This window comes from Pongo pygmaeus, chromosome 9 (genome assembly GCF_028885625.2).
Source record: "Pongo pygmaeus isolate AG05252 chromosome 9, NHGRI_mPonPyg2-v2.0_pri, whole genome shotgun sequence".
Taxonomy (NCBI): domain Eukaryota; kingdom Metazoa; phylum Chordata; class Mammalia; order Primates; family Hominidae; genus Pongo; species Pongo pygmaeus.
In genome coordinates this window covers 103,678,775-103,706,506 of record NC_072382.2, presented here as the reverse complement: position 1 = coordinate 103,706,506, position 27,732 = coordinate 103,678,775, and the positions used below count along the sequence as shown (strand labels likewise).

The 27,732-nt window shown below is 42.1% G+C and overlaps 1 protein-coding gene across 12 annotated transcripts in view; it reads right to left on the bottom strand.

Moving 5' to 3' along the window:
• YAP1 (Yes1 associated transcriptional regulator) overlaps positions 1 to 24,821 on the bottom strand; it is a 125,114-nt gene extending 100,293 nt beyond the window's left edge. For all 12 annotated transcript variants that reach the window (XM_054438091.2, XM_054438095.2, XM_054438093.2 and 9 more), the window contains exons 1-2: positions 24,462 to 24,821; positions 21,221 to 21,471 (exon numbers count right to left, since the gene is read on the bottom strand). In XM_054438091.2, the coding sequence (XP_054294066.1) occupies positions 21,221 to 21,471; positions 24,462 to 24,782 (572 nt within the window). In that variant the 5' untranslated portion in view covers positions 24,783 to 24,821. The remainder of the gene's footprint in view (positions 1 to 21,220; positions 21,472 to 24,461) is intronic.
• Positions 24,822 to 27,732: the final 2,911 nt, after the last annotated feature.

Below are 27,732 nucleotides of genomic sequence, written 5' to 3'. Positions count from 1 at the left end.
AGATCTGAAGAAGCTCGAAACTTCTGCCCAAGCCTCTTGAGGTTGCCTCTCTAGGAAATCTCAGCTGCCATTTAAGAAACCCAACTGCCTTCAGACTGCAATGCTAGAAAGGCCATGTACACACACTCTGGTACATAGTTCCCGCTAAGCCCAGCCTTCCAGCCATCCACACCAAAGTGCAAGCAAGACCTATGAGTGAAGCTATCTTTGGATCCAGTCTGCCAGCTGAATGGCACTGAGTGACCTCCATCAATGCTGCATGGAAAAGAATCACCTTGCTGTGCCTTGACTGATTTCCTAATTCACAAATTTGTAAGATACAATAAAATGGTTGTTTTAAGCCGTAAGTTTTAGGTTAGTTTGTTATGCAGTAGTAGGTAACTGAAAGAAATACACATGTAGATGGTAAAACTAAAAAATAATCCAGCCTAGGCAACATAGTGAGACACCATCTCTACAAAAAATTAAAAATTAAAAATTATGGTCAGGCTGTAATCCCAGTACTTTCGGAGGCTAAAGTGGGCAGACCACTTGAGGTCAGGAGTTCAAGACCAGCTTGGCCAACATGGTGAAATCTCGACTACTAAAAATACAAAATTAGCCGGCATGCACCTTTAATCCCAGCTACTCAGGAGGCTGAGGCAGGCGAATCACTTGAACCAAGGAGGCGGAGGTTGCAGTGAGCTGAGCTGCGCCACTGCACTCCAACCTGGGCAAAAATAGTGAAACTCTGTCTCAAAAAAACACAAGAAAACAAATTAGCTGGCATGGTGGCATGTACCTGCAATCCCAGCTACTCAGGAGGCTGAGGCCGGAGGATCGCTTCAGCCCAGGAGGTCAAGGCTGCAGTGAGCAGTGATCAGGCCACTATACCCCAACCTGGGCAACAGAATGAGACCCTATCTCTCAAATTTAAAAAAAGGTAAGATAAAAGGCCAGAAGTTACCTCTGGATAGAGGGAAAGGGATGTGATCTGTGAGAGGTACGTGGAAGACTTCTAAGGAACTAGCAATATTCTTTTTATTAACCTGGAGAGTGGTTAACCTGGAAGGGTATTTCCATTAAAATCACTATTTAGAATAAGTGTGTTTTATGCATTCATATATATATATATATATATATATATATATATATATATATATATTTAATTTTTCATAGATTAAAAAAAGAGCCATATCATAGCATATTAGGACAAAGTACATACCTCTAAATAATATGGAGAACAATACTGAGATGTAAAAAAATCCAACTCTCAATCGTATATCTGCACATAATTCCATGCTGTTTATAGCATCCTGATATTTCTAAATCACAGTTAACAGATTAAGTATGATAATAAGGTACTAACCTAGCACCTTGAAATGAGAAAGCAAAAGGTTTCCCTAACAAGTCAATGGCAAATAAAGTGAGAGACCACCACTACCTAAATAGCTGATTTTTCAAACATAAATGTCCATAATGCAAACTCTTTTCAGTTAAAACAGTGTTTTGGACTAAATATCTGTGTCCTCCCAAAAGTCATCGCTGAAGTGCTAATCCCTTCTGACATTTGGAGATAAGATCTTTGGAGTTAATTACGATTAGATCAGGTCATGAGAGTGGCGGGGTCCTCATGACGAAATCAGTTCCCTTACAACAAAATGACATGATACTGTGTATTTTCTTACTGTATGTACAAAAAGCGGTCGTGTGAGCACGCAGGGAGATTGACAGCCACCTACAAACCAAGAGAAGAGACCTCAGGATGAAATCTACCATGCTAAAACTATAAGAAATAAATTTCTCTCGTTTGGGCCACTCAGTCTATGGTATTATTTTTTAATGGCTGCCCAAGCTAAGATAACCAGTAACCGTAAATGACCTCCATGTGGCTTCCTATAAAACAGCAGAGTTGAAATCTTAACAGCCTAATATGCTATTGTCATCTAAACTTATTTCTTAATTACAAGCATTTGTGAAACTCATAACTTCCTTCCAAAACCATATTAAATTTTGACATTAGATAAACAATTCTAGGCCAGGCGTGGTGGCTTATGCCTGTAATCCCAGCCCTGTAGGAGGCCAAGACAGGCAGATCACTTGGGCCTAGGAGTTTGAAACCAGCCTTGGCAATATGGTGAAACCCCATCTCTACAAAAAATACAAGAATTAGCCAAGCACGGTAGCACGTGCCTGTAGTCCCAGCTACTCGGAAGGCTGAGCCAGAAGAATTGCTTGAACCCAGGAGGTGGAGGCTGCAGTGAGCTGAGATAGCCACTGTACTCCATCCCTGGGGTAACAGAGACTCTGTCCCCCCAAAAAACAAAAATCCTGTGTGCCACAAAAGTTTTATTAATAAACTTAAAATTCTAGAGCTTAGTAAGAATTGTCGAGTTTAAAAATCTTTTTAAGCAAAATCCTAGTATTTTTTAAACCAAATTGTTTATTTATTTATTTATTTATTTTTGAGATGGAGTCTCACTCTGTTGGCAGGCTGGAGTGCAGTGGCGCCATCTTGGCTCACTGCAACCTCCAACTCTCTGGTTCAAGTGATTCTCCTGCCTCAGCCTCCTAGCTGGGATTACAGGCACGTGCCACCACTCCCAGATAATTTTTATATTTTTAGTAGAGATGGGGTTTCACCATGTTGGCCAGGCTGGTCTCCATCTCCTGACCTCAGGTGATCTCCTGCCTCGGCCTCCCAAAGTGCTGGGATTACAGGCATGAACCACTATGCCGGGCCCCTATGCCAATAAAAAATAAAAAAAGTAAAAAATCGTAATGTTTTACACATTTTACTATTAATTCAATTTGCAGTGATAATTACTAACTGAAACAGGAGTAACCAATGTGTGTAAACAGTTTATATTCACTTTGCACAATTCTAATAAGTTAATTGGTAAACAAATGAACATGAAGCTGAATTTACCAAAAAATGAAATGCAAACAATCCCTTTCAACCAGCATTTTCTGACAAATGGTGTCAAAAAGAAGCAAAAAAGGAAAATCTTAAACAGGTGCCAACATCAAAACAAACCTTTAAAAAATGTATACAGGATACAATTATAGTTAGCAATGTTTGTGTAATGCATAGTCCTCACTTTGAAACAATCTGTCTCAAACAGTGAATAAAACCAAGTCATTAAATGGCTTTTCAAGTGTTTTGATATCAGAAGAACTGTTTTTCAAAAAATGAAAAAAATACCCAAAGTCAGAATGCAAAGTAAACTGAGATTGCAAAGTAAACTGAGATTAATTAATTAACAGCATCAAGCGAGGACTCTCTTGAGATGCAATGTCATTCAAGGTGGGGAGGGAAAAGACCTTTGGTTTTACCAGAAAACCTTTTGGCAGCTCTGTCTTTGACTCCTCCAATGTCCACACAATCACTAGTTGAAAATGCTAACTCCCTTAAGCGTGACTTGAGTACTATCTGACCCATGCTACTACCTAATGACTTTTCTCTCAGCCTTCCAGAGTTGTCTGCTCATCAGTATCATTCTTTTTTTTCTTTTTTTTGACACTGGATCTCGCTCTGTTGCCCAGGCTGGGATGCAGTGGTGAGATCTCAGCTCACTGCAACCTCCACCTCTTAAGTTTAAGCGATTCTCCTGCCTCAGCCTCCCGAGTAGCTGGGACAACAGGCACACACCACCATGCCCAGCTAATTTTTGTATTTTTAGTAGAGACAGGGTTTCATCATGTTGGCCAGGCTTGGTATCACTTTTACAACAGAATTTCTTACTCATTTAATCCTAAAGCAATCAGATATTCACTGTCCATGGAACAAAATTTATAATACCATAAAGTGAACTACTGTCGCTTTATATCCAGAAGACAAACAGCACCCTTTTTTAATAGTTCCTGTTAAAGCTTAAAAATAATCTCAAACTCATAAAATTAACTTTAGAATACACATAGTAAATACTCTAGTTCGCATATGTAATTTATCATCCATTGTGGGATACTTTCAAGAGTGAAAAGGGCAATCATAATTATGCAGAAACTACAGTCATCTATCAGGAAGACTATCGACCAATGGACTCTGAAATAAATGAGCACTCTATGGCATGTCATCTGCCAATAAATGTATCAAGAGCTACACACATAATGCTGAACAAAGATGGCAAGATTTCTCTTTATTGAACTCATAGCCTCAATCGTGAGGGACCGTTACCAATGAAAAGGCAAACAAGACGCATGACTTACAATGAAGTTTTGAGACCTATCCAGTCCATCAAGACTAGCATGTTATTAATTTTGTCCCTATTACACAGAGTAGGATCCAGTAAACCCTCAGAACAACGCCTGCTACATCAAACCACTACATAGGTGTTTATAAAATCAAGAGATCAAAAGCACTTATAGTGAGTTCACAGAAAAGAATGGCAGGAAGAGCAACATCGACAATGGCCTACTAAAGACTAAGCATTGGCTACTCTTTTGGGCTATAGTTTTAGAAACTATAACTACATCAAAGCAAGTAACCAAACACTTTATCCAGAACTATGTGGGTCTTTTTTGAGAAAACCACCCAGTATTTGAGGGAAGAGAGAGAACTGGCTTATTGATAAGCTGTGCAAATTCTTATCTGCAGTATGATGGGCACCAACTCAAAGAAGACAGACAGGTACAAAAAGGGCATGGCTTATCCTCAAACACAGAGGAAAATGACACTTATATATCATTGTGAAGAAACAGTGACTATTTTCTCACCCATAAGAAGAGATCTGTACTAGTCCTAACAGGAAAGCCTGCATATCCTCCAGCTGGGAGGGGTTAAAAGTGATCCTATTACATCATTTGGAACCCATCCAAACTACATGATTTTGGAAACATAACCTATATCAGTCTGAACATGTGTAGAGGAAAAACAGAAACATCTGTATTTGGACAACTCTTTATCAGTTTTTTTAAATCTTAAAAAAAAAAAAAAAAAAAAAAAAAGTAGTTATCCAGGAGAGGCCAGGTGTGGTGGCTCATGCCTGTAATCCCAGGATTTTGGGAAGCTGAAGTGAGCAGACTGCTTGAGTCCAGGAGTTTGATTCCAGCCTGGGCAACACGGCAAGACCCCATCTCTACTAAAAACACAAAAATTAGCCAGGTGTGGTGGCACATTCTTGTAGTCCCAGCTATTCAGGAGGCTGAGGTGGAGAATCACCTAAGTCCAGAGGACTGAGGCTGCAGTGAGCCAAGATCATGCTATTGCACTCCAGCCTGGGCAACCGGAATGAGAGCCTGTCAATCAACCAATTGTTATCCAGGAGAGCTTGGGGAATTTTAAATGTGACCCTAACACTGGTAAGAATTGGTTCCAGGCAGGGTCTCAGGAATCTCCATTTATTTAGCTCATTTCTAACCTTAGCACTTGGTTATTCTAACATACTTCCTTATTTTACATGAACTAAGGTGTACCAATTCTGTTCCACTCTTCCTCACACCATTCAATATTTTAATACTTTTTATGACTCAGAAAACCCTCTTCTGACTGCTATATGGTGCTCTGGTCTGGTTTTGCTTGTATGCAGTTTTAAAAGGTTTCTGGCCGGGCACAGTGGCTCACGTCTATAATCCCAGCACTTTGGGAAGCTGAGGCAGGCGATTACTTGAGGTCAGTAGATCAAAACCCCATCTCTACAAAAATTAGCCAGGTGTGGTGGTCCATGCCTGTAATCCCAGATGCTAGGGAGGCTGAGGCAGGAGAATCACTTGAACCCAGGAGGCGGAGGTGGAGGTTGCAGTGAGCTGAGATAGTGCCACTGCATCACTCCAGCCTGGGTGACAGAGCAAGACCCCATTTTCAAAAAAAAAGAAAAAAAAAAAAGGTTTGCTTCCTTTTCACCCAACAGATTTTCCTATGTAATCACTTTTTACCTAAACAAGGACGAGACTACTGAAAAGGGGGACCTGGAGAAATTCAACTTGAGATAAAAAACAATAAAGGGTCCTAACACATCTCAGCCATCATCTATGGGTGAATTTTTTTTTTTTTTTTGGAGACAGAGTCTCGCTCTGTTGCCCAGGCTGAAATGCAATGGTGCAATCTTGGCTCACGGCAACCTCTGCCTCCTGGGTTCAAGAGATTCTCGTGCCTCAGCCTCCCGAGCAGCTGGGATTACAGGCACCCACCATCATGCACGGCTAATTTTTGTGTTTTTGTAGAGACGGGGTTTCACGATGTTGGTCAGGCTAGTCTTGAACTCCTGACCTCGTGATCTGCCCACCTCAGCCTCCCAAAGTGCTGGGATTACAGGTGAGAGCCACCGCACCTGGCCCAGATGAATGTATTTTAACCTAAACCTAGTCTTCATGAAATTCTAACTCATTCTCTAAAAATGCTTACCTGACCATATGATAGTATATAGAAAAAAAAATTAATCTATGATATCAACAATGGTCTATTAGGGACTGAACACAGGCTACTTTTTTGAGTTCTCTATTAAATGAGCACCACTTGCCAGGGAGAAACTGAGATAAAACTCAGTTAAATACATCTCAGGGTTAACCTATGCAGTATACTGCATATTTACAATTACTAATAAATTTAGATATATATAAACATTTTTCCTACCACCATCTATACTGATGAGAGAAAGAAAGAGACAGTGTCAGGAGACTGGGGAGGGGACACAGGGTTTGGGGAGAGGGAAGCAGAGAGGGAGGGAGGGAGGTAAAAAAGAAGAGAGGGAGAGACAAAGGAAGAGAGAGAGAGGCCAATAATTCTATAAGGCTGTTTTACTTTAAAGCCCTAATTTTTAAAGCTGTGCATATTAACTAGACAAAGAACTTGGAAATGGCATACGAACACATAGGACTACCTCCCTTATCATATATAAGAATAGGAATTATGTCTCCAGGCTCTCTGACCAGAATCCAAACCTTCTGAACAAAATTCTTAGACTGTCCATTCAATGCTAACCACTCTCGTGTCACATCTATAATTCTCCCTTTAAGAAAATCTAACATGCAAAAAGGTAAGCTAGCAAAACTGATACTGATAAGGACAAATATAACTGAAGTAAGCATTTGCTTGTTAAAAGCACTTAAGGATTGTATTAGTTCATTTTCACAATGCTGATAAAAATATACCTGAGACTGGGAAGAAAAAGAGGTTTAATTGGACTTACAGTTCCACATGGCTGGGGAGGCCTCAGAATCATGGTGGAAAGTGAGAGGCACTTCTTACATGGCAGTGGCAAGAGAGAAATGTGGAAGAAGCAAAAGTGGAAACCCCTAATAAACCCATCAGATCTCGTGAGACTTATTCATTATCATGAGAATAGCACAGGAAAGACTAGACCCCATGATTCAATTACCTCCCCCTGGGTCCCTCCCATAACACATGGGAATTCTTGGAGATACAGCTCAAGTTGAGATTTCAGGGGGGACACAGCCAAATCATATCATGCTGCCGTTGGCCCCTCCAAATCTCACGTCCTCATATTTCAAAACCAATCATGCCTTCCGAACAGTTCCCCCAAAGTCTTAACTCATTTCAGCATTAACCCAAAAGTCCACAGTCCAAAGTCTCATCTGAGACTAGGCAAATCCCTTCCACCTATGGGCCTGTAAAATCAAAAGCAAGCTAGTTACTTCCTAGATACAATGTGGGTACAGGTACTGGGTAAATACAGCCATTCTGAATGGAAGAAATTGGCCAAAACAAAGGGGTTACAGGGCCCATGCGAGTCCGAAATTCAGTGGGACAGTCACATTTTAAAGCTCCAAAATGATCTCCTGTGACTCCAGGTCTCAATGATACAAAAGATAGATTCCCACGGTCTTGGGCAGCTCCACCCCTGTGGTTTTACAGGGTACAGCCTCCCTCCCGGCTGCTTTCACAGGCTGGCACTGAGTGTCTGCAGCTTTTCCAGGAGCACGATGCAAGCTGTCGGTGGATCTACCATTCTGGGGTCTGGAAGATGGTGGCCCTCTTCTCACAGCTCCACTAGGCAGTGCCCCAGTGGGGACTCTGTGTGGGGGCTCCAACTCCACAATTCCCTTCTGCACTGCCCTAGCAGAGGTTCTCCATCAGGGCCCCACCCTGCAGCAAACTTTTGCCCACACATCCAGGCATTTCCATGCATCTGAAATCTACGCAGAGGTTCCCAAACCTGAATTCTTGACTTCTGTGCAACTGCACACTCAACACCAAGTGGAAGCTGCCAAGGCTTGGGGCTTCCACCCTCTGAAGCCACAGCCTGAGCCGTACGTTGGCCCCTTTCAGCCACAGCTGCAGTGGCTGAGACATAGGGCACCAAGTCCCTAGACTGCACACAGCACAGGGACCCTGGGCCCAGCCTACAAAACCATATCCTCCTGGGCCTCCAGGCCTGTGATGGGATGGGCTGACATGAAGGTCTCTGACATGGCCTGGAGACATCTTCCCCTTGGTCTTGGGGATTAACATTAGGCTCCTTGCTACTTATGCAAATTTCTGCAACTGGCCTGAATTCCTCCTCAAAAAATGGGTTTTTACTTTCTACTGCATTGTCACGCTGCAAATTTTCTGAACTTTTATGCTCTGCTTCCTTTATAAAACTAAATGCTTTTAACAGCACCCAAGTCACCTTTTGAATGCTTTGCTGCTTAGAAATTTCTTCAGCCAGATACCTACATCATCTCTTTCAAGTTCAAAGTTCCACAAATCTCTAGGGCAAGGGCAAACTGCCACCAGTCCCTTTGCTAAAACGTAACAAGAGTCACCTCTGCTCCAGTTCCCAAGAAGTTCCTCATTTCCATCTGAGACCACCTCAGCCTGGACTGTTCACATCACTATCAGCATTTTTGTCAAAGCCATTCAAGAAGTCTCTAGGAAGTTCCAAACTTTCCCACATTTTCTTGTCTTCTTCTGAGTCTTCCAAACTGTTCCAACCTCTGTTACCCAGTTCCAAAGTCACTTCCACATTTTTGGGTATTTTTCAGCAACGCCCCACTCTACTGGTACCAATGTACTGTATTAGTTCATGTACTGTATTAGTAGCATGAACTAATACATGCTACTAATAAAGACATACCCAAGACTGGGAAGAAAAAGAGGTTGAATTGGACTTACAACTCCACATGGCTAGGGAGGCCTCAGAATCATGGCGGGAGGTGAGAGGCACTTCTTACATGGCAGGGGCAAGAGAGAAATGAGGAAGAAGCAAAAGCGGAAACCCCTGATAAACCCATTAGATTTCATAAGACTTATTCACTATCACGAGAATAGCACGGGAAAGACCAGCCCCCATGATTCAATTACCTCCCACTGGGTTCGTCCCACAACATGTGGGAATTCTGGGAGATAAAATTCAAATTGAGATTTCAGTGGGAACACAGCCAAACCATATCAAGGATTCAGTAAAAAGTGATTTTGTAAAGTTTAAACCAAATCATAAAAAATTGCTAATAGTCACTGTTTTGGGCTTAGAAAATTGGCAACTTCCTATAGTCAACCTGTAATTATAAACTGGATTCACAAAAATTCAGCTTACATACAACTGTTTAAACACCTACTGCATAACTCTCTGCTCGGCCCAAGGAGGAAATCGATTATTCAGATTTCAGAGAAATAGACCTGGAGACTCTGGATTCAAACACATGACATAGCTGAGAGCAGGGATGAGGCCCTACACTGTCAAGCCCAAGAACACTGGTATTCAGTCCTAACCCCCAACACCACTGGTGCTCTCCAGACGGGCAGACTTTTAGCTAGAGATAGTGGCTGCTAAAAGAGGAAATTACTAAGACAGTGGCATTCAGGGGTCTCTGCAACTTCAGGGCTTGGCTCCTGTTGTATTACTCTCCAATGAAGCCTACCTAGACAATGAAGGCATCAGCACAAAATATAAAAAGAAACAGTATGATATCCTAAGGGAGATATTATATTACTACAACCATTAAATAAGAACAGCATGTTATTAAAAATAACAAACAATGAGCTCAGAAAAGACTCACTATAAATTAAGAATGATAAATAGGCCAGGCGTGATATGGCTGACATCAGTAATCCCAGCACTTTGGGAGGCTGAGGTAGGCGGATCACTTGAGGTCAGGAGTTCGAGACCAGCCTGGCTAACATGGTGAATCCCCGACTCTACTAAAAATACAAAAAAATTAGCCAGGCATGGTGGTGCATGCCTGTAATCCCAGCTACTCGGGAGGCTGAAGCAGGAGAATCACTTGAACCCAGGAGGCGGAGGCTGCAGTGAGCCGAAATTGTGCCAGTGTACTCCAGCCTGGGCAACAGTGTGAGGCTCTGTCTCAAAAAAAAAAAAAAAAAAAAGAACGAGAAATAGCTTTTTGGGAAAAAAGAAAATCAGGCCAGGCGCACTAGCTCACATCTGTAACCCAGCACTTTGGGAGGCCAAGGTGGGTGGATCATTTGAGCCCAGGAGTTCGACACCAGTCCGGGCAACATGGTAAAACCCTGTCTCTACAAAACATACACACACAAAAATTAGCCGGTCCCAGCTACTTGGGGAGGCTGAGGCAGGTGGATCACCTGAGGTTCAGAAGTTGAGGCTGCAGTGAGCCCTGAGCATGCCACTGCATTCCAGCCTGGGCAACAGAGGAAAACCTTGTCTAAAAAAAAAAAAAAAAAAAAATCTGGCTAGGCACGGTGGCTCATCCCTGTAATCCCAGCACTTTTGAAGGTGGACACGGGCGGATCACTTGAGCTCACAAGTTTAAGACCAACCATGGGAAACATGGTGAAACCCATTTCTACCAAAAACACAAATACTTAGCCAGGCATGGTGATGCGCAATCTGTGATCCCAGCTGCTTAGGACACTGAGGAGGGAGGATGGCTTGAGCTCCAGGGGCAGAGGTTGCAGTAAGCTGAGATGGCGCCACTGCCCTCGAGCCTGGGCAGCAGAGTGAGACTGCCACCACCCCCCACATCATCTCAGAAACAAAAGAAAACAAAATCAACAGAAAAATTAAAAGTTAAAGTTGAAGGGATCTCCCAGAAAACATAACAAAATGCTAAGTGAAAGAAAATAGTGGGATAAGATAAGAAAATTAAAAGAGTTATTCTGACTAGCAAGAATTCCAGAAAAAAAAAGAACAGATAAAACAGGCTGGAAGAAATTACCTGGGAACTAATAAAAGAAATGTTTTCCAGGACTGAAAGATTCCATGCCTGAAAGACAGTCCTGGAAATTGTACTTTAGGACAACTGTACTGCAAAATCTTAAGGGGTATCGTCCATATTGAAGACCGAGTTTCTTTACATGAACTGATACATGACCAGGCATTGTTTACAATGAATTTTAAAAGAGCATATCAACGGACATCATGAAATTTCTGACCCCCAATATAAAGAACAAAATACTAAAATCCCCAAGGAAAGCAAACACTCAATTAGCAAACTGGAAGCTAGAAGAAAATGGAGTGCCGGGCACAGCGGCTCATGCCTGTAATCCCAGCACTTTGGGAGGCCGAGGCAGTTGGATCACTTGAGGTCAGGAGTTCGAGACCAACCTGGCCAACATGGTGAAACCCTATCTCTACTAAAAATACAAAAATTAGCTGGGGCGTGGTGGCACACGCCTGTAATCCCAGCTGCTGGAGAGGCTAAGGCAGGAGAATCACTTGAACCCGGGAGCCAGAGGTTGCGGTGAGCTGAGATCGTACCCCTGCACTCCAGCCTGGGTGACAAAGCAAGACTCCATCTCAAAAAAACAAAAAAAAAAAACAAAAAAAAAAGAAAAAGAAAATGGAGTGGCCAGGCATGGTGGCTCATGCCTGTAATCCCAGCACTTTGGGAGGCCGAGGTGGGCAGATCACGAGGTCAGGAGATCGAGACCACGGTGAAACCCCATCTCTACTAAAAATACAAAAAATTAGCCGGGCACGGTGGTGGGCGCCTGTAGTCCCAGCCACTCGGGAGGCTGAGGCCAGAGAATGGCATGAATCCAGGAGGCAGAGCTTGCAGTGAGCCGAGATCAAGCCACTGCACTCCAGCCTGGGTGACGGAGCGAGACTCCGTCTCAAAAAAAAAAGAAAAAAAAAAAAAGGGAGACGGAGTAATGCCATCAAAATTTCACGAGAAAATAACCTTAAATGCTACAACCAAACTGCCCACAAATGTTAACAGAGAAAGATAGTTTTAGAGACAAGCGATCTCAACACAGCTACCTCCCATGTACCCCTTTCTTCTGCAAATTTCTAGGGGATGAACAAACTCAAAGAGTGAGCAAATAAAGAAAGAGAAAAATAGGGTACCCAACCTGTAAGAGTGATCCAGAAACTCCCTAGGATGAAAGCCAAGGAACATCCTAACATGACAACTCTGAAGCAACAAGTCTAGCACACAGCAGGAAGACAAAGGACTCTAAGGATACCTCCAAGGTGGGCAAAAAGCAACAGAAATAAAATCAAAACATCACGGCAATTAACAATTGGCCAGGTAAGGAAATACAGAATTTTCCAGAAAATCATAGTACATTATATGACTCTGCTGTAGGCACAACATGAATTGTCATAATGCAAAAATATTTAACAAAACAATTAGTCATTATAATGGGAGGATTAAGAAAAGGATTTTGAGGGGTGATGAAAATTCAAGAAATAGCAATGTAACACATTTTATAAATATGGAATTTTTAAAAGTACCAGGGGAAAAAACACCTAAAAGGAGTGGAAAGTGCTTGCCTCTGAAGAATGCAAGCTGCAAGCCAGAGATAAAGAAAAGAGGGTCACTGCTCTTTTTTTCTTTCTTTCTTTCTTTTTTTTTTGTTTTTGAGAGAAGTCTTGCTCTTGTCCCCCAGGCTGGAGTGCAATGGCTCGATCTCGACTCACTGCTGCAACCTCCGCCTCCCAGGTTCAAATGATTATCCTGCCTCTGCCTCCCAAGTAGCTGGGATTAAGGCGCCTGCCACCACGCCTGGCTAATTTTTGTATTTTTTAGTAGAGATGGGGTTTCACCATGTTGGCCAGGCTGGTCTCGAACTCCTGACCTCAGGTGATTCGCCCGCCTTGGCCTCCCGAAGTGCTGGGATTACAGGCATGAGCCACCATACCCAGCCCGCTCTTTTTCTTCATAAACCTTACAGTATTAAGGGATTTTCTAAATCAATGTACAGGTTACTTCCCTAAAAATTAAATTTCAAAATATACGTTTACACACAGGCTATGAAAACAAGGTTCTTCAAACACCTCTCATTGGTAGAATGTGGTGCTTCCTTCCCTTTTCTCTTTTTTTTTCCTTCTGTTTTTTTTTTTTTTTTTTGAGACAGAGTCTGGCTCTGTTGCCCAGGCTGTAGTGCAGTGGCATGATGTTGGCTCACTGCAACCTCTGCCTCCCAGGCTCAAACGATTCTCATGTCTCAGCCTCCCAAAAGGAGTAGCTGGGATTACAGGCATGTGCTACCGCGCCCATTTTTTTTCCTTCTATTTTTAGTAGAGACCGGTTTTTACTGTTGGCAAGGCTGGTCTTGAACTCCTAGCCTCAAGTTATCTGCCCGCCTTAGCCTCCCAAAAGGCTAGGATTACAGGCATGAGCCACCGCACCAGGCCCCCTTTCTCTTTTCCTGAATTTTCTGATTCTCTCTAATAAATATTAGTTTTATAATAAAAACCATATGCCTGGCCAGGTGTGGTGGTGCATGCCTAAGGTTCACTTGAATCCAGGAGTTTGAGACCAGCCTGGGCAACATGGTAAAACCTGGTCTCTACAAAAAATTTAAAAATTAGCCAGGCATGGTGGTGGATGCCTGTAGTCCCAGCTACTCAGGAGGCTCAGGTGGGAGGATCACACAAGCCTGGGAGGTAGAAGCTGCTATGAGCAGTGATCATGCAACTGCACTCCAAGTCTGGGTGACAGAGTTAAGACTCTGTCTCAAAATAAACCAAACAAATACAAAAAAATCATATACCTTATTAAAACAAATGCCTAAAATGAGAGGCAGCAGTCCCCCACTTATCCTCAGGGGAAATGTTCCAAGCCCCACAGCGGATGCTTGAAACAGCGGATAGTACCAAACCCTATATCCTATATATATACACACTACAGTCTTTGGATCTGACAACTGAGGTGGCTACTAAGTGACCAATGGGGTGGTGGCGTGGGAGGTAGCATAGACAGTATGGATGCATTGGCCAAAGAGAGGATTCACATCCCAGACTGGACAGCACAAGATTGCGGGACTGCATCACACTACTCAGACAACTGCAATTTAAAACTTATGAACCGGTTTTTTGTTTTTGGCTTTTTTTTGAGACAAGGTCTCACTCCCATTGCCCAGGCTGGGCTGAAGTGCAGTGGCACAGTCACTGCAGCCTTGACTTCCCAGGCTCAGGTGATTCTCCCACCTCAGCTTCCCGAGTAGCTGGGACTACAGGCAGGTGCCACCATGCCCAGCTAATTTTTTTGTATTTTTAGTAGAGACGAGATCTTGCTACATTGCCCAGGCTGCTCTCGAACTCCTGGGCTCAAAGGATACGCCCACCTCAGCCTCTCAAAGTGCTGGGATTACAGATGTGAGCTACGACGGCTGGCCATGAATTATTTCTGGAATTCTCCATTTTAATATTTTTACACCACACTTGATGGCAGGTAACTGAAACTTTGAAAAGGAAACTCATGGATGGTGGGGAGGGACTACCATACATGAAGGAATGAGAGTGAGGGAGGACTGTTTTATAAATATAAAACAAAAGAACCCCCACATCTATTTCCATATACAGGAAAAAAAAATTCCACATCTTGCTTCACCTCCTAGGTGGCAGCGTATGTACTTTTTATCCCAAAAGCCTGCTTCTTATTAGTCAGTTCAGGACATACGAGAAGTTGAATTTCAAGCAACTTTCTATACTACATTCCATTTTGTCAAAGCACACAGTAGCACTTTAACAAACACACTATCTTTACTCCAAATCCCAAATCAAATCTGCAGCAATTTTCATGCAAGTATCAACTCTCTAAACATACTTACTGGCCAAATAAATACCTTACTTTAAAAACAAACAAAACTCCTCCTCCCTTTAGGTTAAGTAATCAATTGCAAGAAGACAAAGGAAGGAGCTTTTAATAAAATGTCCCCTCGCCCACCCCCAACTGAGAATCCTGCTGAAGAATTTGATAGTCGAGTGACTAACATCCCATAAAGAGATAGAGACACAAATTAAACTGACAGCAAATGAAGTAATGGCACTAAGTGCAAATAAAGCATTGAAAATATTTGGTGGAAGAAAACCCAAACAATAGATGCCATTTGCATTATTTTATTAATTTGCAACATCATTCAAAGAAACAACAGACTATCACTTGGTTGTTTAAAAATTATGATTCTTCTCAGGCTAGGAGCAAAATGAGGATTAAATACTGACCATTTTCCTTGTCTAGAATATTAAAGGGGAGGTGGGGAGGACTGCTGTGATTTAAACCAAACTTCTTTGTTTGCATTTAGAAGGGGTCAAGCCCTACGTAAATAAAAGTGCTTCCATGGTGGCAAGTACTTGTTCCCAGGAAACTTGGTGCTACAGCACTTGAGCAACCAGAACCATGAAGCAATTCTTCTTCATAGAAACGGCAATGTCCCTTTCATGGCTTGAAGTTGTGATTAATCCTAGAATCAGAAGCCCTTTTTGTAAGAAGTGCATCACTTAGTAACCACAGTTATAGAACGACACAGCTCTTTAAGACCTCCCTTTATACAATGCTACTCAGCTATTATTAAAAACTTTCAAGCCACAATTAATGGCTAAATTATGCTATTACAGAGGGTAGCATTAAGTTTGAATAATCTTAAATCTTAGCAACTGATTTTTAAAATGACTTCATTTTGATTGGTCCTAAGCCTAAATTTCTATATATATTTTGGCAATAAAAAGGTTTAGAGTTTACCTCCCCTCAAAGCCTTAAGGTACAAGGCAATGCAGAGTCATGATAGCATGAGTATTTTAAGCTGTGAATTCACATTATTTTTCTAACTACAAAGTAAAATATTTCTCTACATAACTAAAGAGGACTGATCTTAGGGTTGTAAAAACCTAGGGTTTTTTTTCCAAGTTTCAACTATTTAAATGCTATCTAGATGTTTGGGTTTTTTTAAATGGCTAAGATAAAGCTTTAGGAAAGGGTATTTTTTTTAGATGTGACTTTAAAAAGAAAGTTAGCCTACTATCTTGCAGTCAATTGAGTCTGCTACATTTAAACTTCTAGAGATAGTTCTAGAATTCTTTCTAGAACTAAGAATCATAATTTTTTAAACACACCAAGTGATAGTCTGTTCTTTGAATGATGCTGCAAATTAATTAAATAATGCAAAGAAGTTCTAGTGAACTTCTTTCTTAGTTCACACTAAAAAAAAAATTCCATTATTTTCCCCAGGGAATATGTTAATCTCTATGTTCTATTTACTCTGTCACATCTACTGTCTTCCAACTGTTTTTCTTCTACCACTGGTGAATACAGTTTCTCCAGGGTTTTCTCCCTAAATCACTGGGGCACTGTGTGCCATTCTTCCCTGGGATGCCCACCCACTGAGCAGAAGTAAGCTCTCCCCCACCCCCCAGAGCTGAGGGCGTACTTTCATCTTCTCTCTCCACTCAGCCTCAACAGCAAGACAAACAAGCAGAGACTGGCCTTCCCTCAAATAGGGAAATACTTCGTGATTGCAATTTGAACTGGTTTTTTGTTTGTGTATACATGTGCACGTGTGCAACTTAACATTTAATGGCAAAATTACAAGCTTTTCAGTTTTAAAGGGAAACTCTGGGTTATACTTGATACAGTAAGAAACAGCATAGCCTTATTCTTCATGAAACTTCCTTTTAAAAACGCATAATCTTTATTATGAAGATACACTGTATACATAACAGGTACACTGTATATGATAAAAACATATACTGTATATGTTGTCTTTTTTTTTTTTTTTTGAGACAGAGTCTGGCTCTGTCGCCCAGGCTGGTGTGGAGTGGTGCAATCTCAACTCACTGCAGCCTCCACCTGCCAGGTTCAAGCAATTCTCCTGCCTCAGTCTCCTGAGTAGCTGGGACTACAGGTGTGCGCCAACACACCCGGCTAATTTTTGTAGAGATGGGGCAGGAGAATCACGTGAACCCAGGAGGCAGAGGCTACAGTGAGTTGAGATCGTGCCACTGTACTCTGCACTCCAGCCTGGACAACAGAGCAAGACTCTGTCCCCAAAAAAAAAAAAAAAAAAAAAAAAAGGAAAGAAAAAAGAAAGAATCAGCCTATGTATAGCAATCAATCACATCTACAAGGCAAATTAATATAGGAATATGGGTAGTTTTATGCCATGCAATGTCAAAAATCTCTGAAAAACATATCCTTTTTAAATTGTATACCAACCTACTCAATATAACTTAATCAAATCACAGCCACAAAAAACCTTGAATCTTCGCAGACTAAAAACATTGTGGCCAGTTATTCAGAAAATGATAAACAACGGAAATGAAACAAAACTGTGCTTTAAAAATTATTAGAACATTATTAAAACAATGCAAATGTACAAACTTTTAAAATCACTGATCCAGATTCCTTAAATCAAATTATAAGGTCTTACATGGTACATTATATATAAGAACACGTATCTTTGAACATGGTAATAGTTACAAGGCATCAAAGTCAATAAAATAAACTTGCAAGTAAAAACACTCCTTGAAACCAGAGATATTATAGAATACTGAGTCAGGAAGTTATTCAGCAGCTTATAAAGAAATAGGAAGTTGTTGACCAACTACTTGAAGAACTATTTCCTGTAGGAAAACCAAAAGACAGCTGAAGAAGGTAATGACTCTCAGAGTCATAAAGAGAATGAATTCTTTTAAAATGAAAGCTCAATGCAATGGTAAAGAAATTAGTTTTGAATAGTAAATGTAGTAGAACAAATATTATATGGCTAAGCCTTGTTTACATACTTCACATTCATCCCAGAGCTTGAAAACAAGCCACTGATAAATGTAGCTAGCACCATACTTCCACCATATCACTTGCCAAAGTAAGGTACAAGTCTTCTCCACAAGATCTCACTGACCTAAGGAGGGCTTTAAAACAACAAATGATTGCCTGCTTATAATCTTTCAGTAATCATGCTGCCTGGAAACTAGATGATAGGCCAACTAACTTCAAAAACTCAATCATCTATGGTCACAAGGCAACAACTGGGTTGTTTCTTAACTCAACATTTCTAAGTTTTTTCTCAAATTACATCGTCTTGCCTATCTGGACCATTCATAGCCAGGTTCTTCATGCCAAATATAAATCTCAGTAAGTTATAGACTTTGTAACTTAAAAGTCAGTTCCAACAAATATCTAAAAAGACGCATTAAAATAAAATGTTTCACTGCGGAAACAAGTGTAAAATATGCAACTAATTTAAATCTTCATTCTACATCTGATGACAACAACACTCCTCTTTAGATACAAGAGGAAAGTATATAAATATTGATTACAAAGACAGCCTTATTTTAAAACATCAAAACTAGGATAAAAATGAACTTTGACAACAGAAACTTGGCACCAAAAGCTTAGTTTATCATCATCTTTGACTAATGGTTAGGATATTAATCTCATTTATCTGTTCAGTACACAAAAAGAAGTTATAACAACTATACAGCCCATAACATCATGGAAGTAGCTAACTGGAGAAGTTGAAATAATCTTATTTCATAACTTTTCTCCAAATTGCATATGGTTCATAAAGCATACTCTTTAAAATACAAAATTTTATAAGCCCACAGCATTCTTTTCCCATATCCAATGTTTAGGGGCCTCCGTAGAATCCCTGACAGATACCAAGTAACCATGATTTTACCTACATTTATTGAGCAAGATTTACCTGCCCAGGAAAACTCTTCTAGTTCTTAAAAGTTTTATATAAGAAAATTCTTCCATGGAATCAAAATTCCTCACATTTCTTATATAGTAAGACGAATCCTACTCCCACATAAAAGTTCCCCAGAAACAATGAAACAACAATCATGTCTTATCTCTCCTCCTCCCAGTTTTTCCTTTTCCAGGTAAATCTCTCTCTACCCTTGCAACCTTTTCTCCTATGACATGATTTGAGATTTATTTATTTTAGCCTAGTTTATCTTCCTTACAGGCCCATAGTTGACAGGGGTGAATTGAGGTGACTGGGGCTGGAAGGTATACCCTTCATTAATCCAGCTACATATATCAATACCTTTAAGAGAAACATTTCTTCATAAAGAAAGAATCACTGGAAACTTTGAAAAATGAATAGTCATTCCTTAGCATCTGTGGTCAACGACTGGTTCCAGGACCTCCTACATGTACTAAAATCCACAGATGCTCTGGTCTTTCATATAAGATGGCATAATATTTGCATATAACCTATACATATTCTCCCATATACTTTATATCACCTCTAGATTACTTATAATACTTAATACAATGTAAAGGCTAAATAGTTGTTACATTATTTAGGCAATAATGACAAGGAAAAAAGTTTGTACATCGGTCAATACAGATGTAATTTTTTTCCAAATATTTTCAATCAGAGGTTGGTTGAATCCACGAATGCTAAACCCACAGATACGGAAGGCCAACTGTATCTAGAATACTGATTTCAGCTCAAAAAAAGATCATTCATTCAAAATAATGAAATCGTAGGCAGGTATCACCTACAAGCAATTATTACAAGATACAAAGAACTAAGAAGAAGAGCATAAATGTTGCTCTTTAACCTTATACTTTTAGCCACAGCATCAACCAAAGAAAGAAGGCAAGCAGGCTATTAAGCTGTTGAAAAATCTCCCCAGGTCAGCATGTGACCCAGCAGGGAGAGGTTCAAAAAAGTGCAGCCTTTCTTTTTCTTCCTAACAACCTGGTTTGTTTTCACTCCCTTCCCCTTCAAGACACATCCTTCACAGCTAGCAGCTCTTTCAATCATTTACTTTGGATGTCTGCTTGAGAACAAATGATCTTGCTCATGCAGATGAGTTTGCCAGACTTGTGTGTACTTTCCAGTCTCAGGCCCTTTACTGTTCTGGTTGAAACCTGATCCTTTGAAATGGATACTGGGACACCAGAAAATGAATTTAAAAAAAAAAGAAAAGAAAAGAAAAGAAAAAGTTGCAGGAAAGGGGGCAAAAAAAACTACGAACTTTTCACGATCAAACCTTTTCCTTTGCTCTTCTGTAAGTCTGTCACAAAACTTTCTATCTTACATTACAAAGTAGCAACCCACCCTGGAAGACAATCAATATAAAACACATATTAGGATTCACACAACAAAACATCCTTAATGGTGTTATCTAATATGATAAATAAATGTTACATTTGCCTTAGGTGTAGACTGTCAAGACCTATCTGAATCAAAACTTACACTGTTTTTCACTTTATTATCTCAACCTGATTAAACACTATTAAGTGAGCTTTTTTAAAGACATCAATTTCAGTCTATCATAATTAGTTTTAGTCAACATTTCAATATATACTTGATCCAAACAAGCCCAGAAAAAAACTGAGGTCTTATCTGTAATTTCAAAATTAGAGGAGAGAAAATTCTATTTAGGTCTTTTCAGCCTAGTGCAATTTTGCCATTTTGTTAAACACAAAAGGACTGAAAAAAAATAAAATAAATAAACAACCCAATGGTCATGTTTTTGTTTTCCCAGAGAGGAGAGTTTCTGTTGTGAAGACCTACTAGCTTGAAAGAAGTTTGCCACTGAGCGACTGCATATGAAACCTAAAAATTTATATTTCCCTTTACATTTTTTGGGGGAAATATTGGTCAGCCACATCAAGCTTCAGTTGTAGTACTTGTCATTTCACAATTTAAAATACTGTAAAATTAGACTCCCCAGAAAGCCCTACTTATTTTGTAGTTCTCTACCAATAAAATATTTATTTAAAAAGATACAAGTAGCACCATACGTACTTCGTAAGACGCTGCTAGCCCTGTAATTCCCAGAATTTGAAAATTTTCATGGTATTCTTTCTGTTTTGTGCTAGGCTAATTAACAGGTTTGGCACAAGCTCAAAATGAGAATAACCAAACTTCCACAAAAGAAAAGATTATAAAGAGGCTCAGAACCAAGACTCAGTAAAGCTTTCAAAATATTACCCATACTAACAAAGGTATTTAGGTCATACCAAACTGAAACATATATATGGAAGATATAACAGAGCTACAGAGCTTAACATAAATATTAAATAAAACATAAAAACAAATGATATTCTGTATCTTGACACGACTTTACTGCGTTTTCCAATACATATTTTTCTTAGATAACTGTCTCCCACCATTATTTTCACTTACTTTAAGAAGTATCTCTGACCAGAAGATGTCTTTGCCATCTCCCAACCTGCTGGCAGAGGTACATCATCAGGTATCTCAAAAGAAGACTGTCGAAGATGCTGAGCTGTGGGTGTAGCTGCTGGGCCAGAGACTACTCCAGTGGGGGTCAATGTCCCAGGAGAAACAGCTCCCAACTGCAGAGAAGCTGGAGAGGAATGAGCTCGAACATGCTGTGGAGTCAGGGCTCCTGCAGTGCCTGCATCAGTACTGGCCTATTAGGGAATATTAAGATGAAAAATTAAAAAAGAAAAACACAACTGAGTCCCTTTAAATTTCCCAGTCAGCGCTTAATTGCAGCCGAATATCTAAGTACCAAAGGAAAATTTCAACATTTAATATTCGACACTGGAGAACACAGGTTTTCAAACAGATACTTTTAATGTTATATAATTTTAATATAAATTTTATAAATATTTGTAATTTTATTGATGAGCAGTCCATCTAATGAATTTCCACCTACTCCACACTAGACATGTAAGGGCAACTAGTACTGAATGAATAAAACATTCCAAAAATAATAGTGAATTTTAAAACCTAATTTTTAAGAGGTCAGTGCAGTTATGGGTGTTTTTCCAAGTTCTAAAATGTTCTAAGTATAAACACAACACAAAGAATATGCATTTTTTACTAGGTTTTAAATAATTAATTTTTTTTTCTAGGTCAAGCTCAAGAAAAAACAAGCCCTTGTCATTTATTCCCACCATGATAAAATGCCATCAATAAAGAAATCATAACAAATTACACAAATTTTAATGAGAGCAACAAATTTGAACTGCCCAAATGTTCTTAAAAGCCATCTACAATGAACAGGATGAAAAAAACCCAACTATATCTTTGTATGTAGAAGATAAAGATGTTATCAGTCCAATTTTAACTTAAGAACTCACACACATCCACAACTCTATACAAGCAGAAAAAATTCTGCATTCAGACCCCAAAGATCTGAGTTCCAGTGTAAGTTGGCTAGTGTGACACTGAACAAGTATCTTAACTTCCATATGCCTGTTTTCTCCTTTATAAAATAGTTTTCATGACGGAAAAATGGATGTATATAAAAGAACTTACAGTCACCAGTTTGTGTTGTGAACAATAGTATTTACAACCTAGATGTGTACTACTCATAATCTTGCATAGTTTTTTTTAATGTTTTTAATTAGCATTAGAGTTTGATTATCAAAAAGTTACAATTTCCTAGATTGACAAAGGTAAGGAAACTGGAAGGACTCAGTAGAGTCATTAATGCCTTAAAGTGATACATCTTTTTGAGTTTCCCATCAGAATAGGTATGATTTAGGAAATCATTAGCAGAAATAAAAGTCGAATTTACTGATGCAAAACACTTAGCTAAAAACTTATTTAAAAGAAACAAAACTATAATAGTTTATGAATTTTAGAACTGCTGGATATAAATTCTTTTAAAAATTATTTACTAGAAGAAAAAGTACACTTTCCAGTTGTAATTCTTTGTGGCTGATGCCACAAAATGGGGGATCCAATCTATGTGTATTATACTTTGAAAACATACCGTGCAGTCTGCAGGGTGCATGCCAACATACATTTACCCACAATGAGTCCATAAGCCCACTTCGAGGGGTAAGAGAAAAAAGCATACCTAAGTCTACTTCTGACAAATTGAAGTGTTTAGGCAAGCAGCTAAATTGTTTTTCCTTCTTTCCTCCTCCTTAACCCGGGTTTTTGTCATCAGGTTAAGTGAGTTTTTCTGAGTTCCAAAACCCTTTGGGTCTCCGACAGGAGACTATACAACAGGCCCGCAAATAGGAGAGGGTATGGGAGTGGCGGCGGTAACTCTTCTTTCCACTCAAGTTACATCCCGAGTGGGCTAACTACATTGCAGTATTTGGAAAACCTATTAACTTTTGGGCAAAGTTCCTATGCTGAAGTTTAGCCTGAAGCAAGTTCTTAAAAAAAAAAAAAAAAGAAGAAAAAGAAATAAAAAAGAAAGAAAAAGAGAGAACCCTACACTAAACAAATCCACTGAGACCTATCGGAATGTTAACACTCATTATAAATAGTTTCACTTCTATGCTGAATCAAGTTGGCAAAATAATCGAACATTGTGTATGTGGAATAGCAGCCATGTTCATATCCGCAATAAGAATTAAAAAGCAATGGCGATCCTGGAATTAGTCATCGCTTCCCAAACATTAACTTTTAATCACAGTTGAACTAGGGAGGACTTCGCCTATGAGTCAACCTGCAGTGTATTATCAAAGGCTTGTGTTAAAACCACGGTACTGTAAAGCGCAACTCAGTTCCTGCGCAACGTACAGATGTGGCTAATTCAAAAACGTTTCAGCCGACTGTAAATAATAGTCTACAACTGGGAAACCAACACGCGACCTACTAAGTTTGATAAGAGCAAGCCGGCCCAAGTTCCAAGACACAAGGGAAGCGCAGAGGTTAAAGAACTCCATAAACAACTTCCAGGAAAGTCTGGGCAGGGGAAGCCCGAAACCTGTATTCTGAAATCGCCTGAGCCGCGAGGAAAATAAATGCTTACGGGAGGGGGAGGGGAAACGGGAGGGGGGAAGGAAAGAAAGAGCAAAAAACTAAATGGACCGGTTCTACCCCCACCTCTAATCAACACTGGAAAACAAGAGAACAATTATTTGACTCCCCCAGGAGACTGAAGTGGACCGAGAGGCCGCAAAGGAAAGGGGCCCAGGGCTCAAATTCACAAAACTCGGCCGCCGCTGGCAACACACCCACACACAAATGCCAGAGGCCCCCCTCCCCCTTTCCCAGCCCGGCCGCGGCGGGAGCGAAGGTGCGGAGCGCGCGGAGGCGCGCGCATTGTGCAAGCCCACCGCGGCCCAGGCCCGACTTTCCCCACCCCCTTCCTTCCTCCCCACCCCTCCTCCACTCCCGCCAACCTCCCGGGAACCCCGGGAAGAAAGAAAGGAAGAAGGAGGGAAAGCACGCCCCCCGGGGCTGCAACCGCAGAGAGAAACTCAGAAGGGAAAAACAAATCTCAGCCCCGGACTCTGGAAGGAGTGGGGAGCTGGTCACCGCGGCGGAGCGGACGACTCCAGTTCCTCCACTTCGCCTCGAGACCCCCCACCCCAGCTAGAGTTCCCGCAACCCCCCTCCCCTGGCCAGAGCTGGCGGCCGCGGCTCCCGAGCGCCCCCCCGGTCTGAGGCCCGCCCGACGGGGAAGCGGGGAGAGGGGCGACGAGGTTACCTGTCGGGAGTGGGATTTGGGCTCCGGCGGCTTGAAGAAGGAGTCGGGCAGCTTCCGGAGCCTCATGGGCACGGTCTGGGGCACGTTGGCCGTCTTGGGGTTCATGACGGCGTTGAAGAGCGCCTCCAGGTCGGTCTCCGAGTCCCCGCGGACGTGCACGATCTGATGCCCGGCGGGGGGTGCCTGCGGCGCCGCCTGGGTCGCCGCGGGTGCCGGCTGCCCGGGTCCGGACGGCGGGCCCTGCCCCTGGGGGGGCTGCGAAGGCGGCTGCCCTTGGCCCTGGGGGGCCGGTTGAGGCGGCGGCTGCTGCCCGGGATCCATGGCTTCTGCCTCCCCCGACGCGCACCCCGTAACCCAGGCGAGCGAGGGCTACGCCCGGACGCCCCGGCTCCACGGGCCGAGGTGGAGAAGCGGCGACGGCTGCGGGCCGGGCGGCGCTGGGCGGCGGGAGCGGCGCTGTCCTCGCTCTCAGGGCCGGGGGGCTGCGCCGCGGCCCCGCATCCCCCGCCCTGGCGCCTCCGCCCCCGCCCTGCGCCCCGGCTCCACTGGTCTGGCGGCTGCGCCTCGGGAGGGGCTGCGAGGGACTCGGACCTGCGGCGCCTGAGAACTTTTTCCCTCCAACTCCCTTGACGGAGGCCGGACGGCTCGTTGCCTTTCCCCGCCTCCCCTTTCTCTTTATTTCCTTTTCTTGTTCCTTCCTTCCTCCCTTTCTTTTCCCTGGCGGCGGCTGCGCCCGACTGAGACAGAAACTCGCCTCAGACGCCAAAACTAAAGTTAGGAGAAGCGCCCGCCCGCGCCGCCGCGGCCCCGCCTCCTCTCGGCTCTTCCTTCCTCTGCGCGCCCGCCCGCACCGCGGCCCGGCCGGCAGCGCAGGAAAACTTTTCGCTGCAAGTTGCTACATTCCTGCACACTCCCGGCCCGCGGCGCCTCTGCCGGCCGCACGTGACCCACTCGCCCTGGCCCGGTCCGCCCTTCGCCCGCGCTAAGCCGGGCAGGGGCGCTAAGCCGGGCAGGGGCCCGAAGCGTGCCCCGTATTCTGCCCCGCGAACCACAAACGATGGGTCCAATCCGGGTCCGAACTGTGGTGTCTGCGGAGAACGCGGGCGCCCTTGGCTGCAGGAAGTCCTTCCGCTCCGCTCGGCCCCTTTTCCCCGCCCGTGCTCGGGAAAGGCGCTTCTAGCTCGCTTGGACCTGCGAAAAGGCCAAGGCCGAAAAGTGGAGAGAGGATGTGCGAACCCACCTCCTCCTCCTCGCGTTACCCCGGCTTGACCGAGCGGAGCGCCTGTGCGAGCTTAAAGCCGCGAGGATAGATTGGAGTTAGAATAGATACCGTGAGCCGGCATTGATGTTAATAAAGGTCCATTGTTTTCAGCATTAACTTTATTTTGTAATTCTGTTTCACTTATCTGTTAGTATGCAAAAACTCACTTGAAAGGGGTAAACGGTTACTGTAATTGAAGCTTTGAGACCAGGTCTGTGACTCAGTGTAACTTATTAAAAGAAACAAAAACACTACATTTTCCAAATAGTGAAATCACATCAACTTTTTTAGTACTCGAATTTGCAATAGTCACTGGAAGCCGCAACCCAAAAAATCAGTGCTTCTTCAGGTACAAGCATTCATTCCTCTGTACCTGTCTTTCATCCTCAAGGAGCTCGGTCCCTACCCCTGCTATCCCTGTGCCTGGCCCAAGGGTGGACTCCGTTAATGTGGACAGAATAAGAAATGAATGGGCAAGGAGGTCACCCCAGGCACCTGATGTACAAGGAGCCCTTCTGGAAGCCACTCAAAAACAATAGAAATGTTTTTTAAGTCATACATTCTGGGGTTTTTTTTTAAGCATCCTTGTTGAGATACAATTCATATACCATACTTTTTTGTAATAGTTGTACATATTTGTATATTTAAGCAATTCAGTGTTTTTTTAAATATATTCATAGGATTGTGCAACATCGGTCTAATTTTAAATGCACAAGCCCATTCTAAGGAAATCTGGCTTTCTTGTTTTAATGATTTTGTCTACAATGCTAGTGAAACAAAGGTATGAGTAGGATTAAGCAAGGAAAAAGTCCGTGAGCAAAAAGATAATCTCTTTCTCCAGCCAGAACATGCCCAGGAGAATTCTGAAGGATCTGTATCACTTGGTGTGGTAGGGCTCGGCCAAAGGAGCAGGCCTCAGACACTCAGAATTCTAACAGAAGATTCCAGTCAACTACTCTGAACCCCCAGTTTCCTGTCTGAAAAAAAGGATCAGAGTAAATGACATCCATGACTAGTTCTTGGATTTGTTCCCACTCCTAAATGTCAAGTGCATTTAACGACAAACTTGTAGGTTCTGGAGTTACAGAGTTTTGAGTTCAGGTCCTAGTTCTGCCATTTACTAGCTGTGAGGTTTTGGACAAGTTATTTATTTCTTGTTCTTTAATATTAGCATCAGGGGTAATAACACCTACCTCATAGTTGTTGGGGCATTAAATGAGCCAATGGATATAAAGTACTTAGCCCAGTTTGGGACGTGCAGTGAGTTCCACATCAATGTCAGTTGTCATTGTTGTCCCATATTCACAGATTATTTCACAGGTAGTAACATAGCCTCTCCTTGCAGCAGCCCTCTCTTTCTAAGCACAGTCTCAGGGACCCTGTTGATAGTCCCTTCCTCTCATATCCAATAATCAATCCACACAAACAAAACCTTTGGGCAGAAACTATGTATTAAAAACTTTATCTGAAAGAAAACTTTAGGAACCAAAGTGGGCCGGGTGGTTCATGCCTGTAGTGCCAGCACTTTGGGAGGCCAAGGCAGGGGAATCACTTGAGGTCAGAAGTTCGACACCAGTCTGGCCAAAATGGTGAAATCCTGGCTCTATAAAAAAAAAAAACAAAAAACAAAAAACATAAAAATTAGCCAGGTGTGGTGGCATGTTCCTGTAGTCCCAGCTACTCAGGTGGCTGAGGCATGAGAATCTCTTGAACCCAGGAGGTGGAGGTTGCAGTAAGCTGAGATCACACCACTGCACTCCAGCCTGGGCAACACAGCGAGACTCTGTCTCAAAAAAAGAACCAAAGTGATTGAAAACCTGGGATTGGAATGGAAGCTGTCCCTTTACTAGAGCATTTACTACTATGAACACTAACTAGAGGACTTCAGATACAGCAGAGGATGCTTTGTTCAATATTGTTTCACCTGCCATTAAACTGAGGACAAAATTACTTTGATAACTGGAGTGAAAGGGTCTTTGGAGGGCCTATGTTCTGTAAGCACTTCTGTAT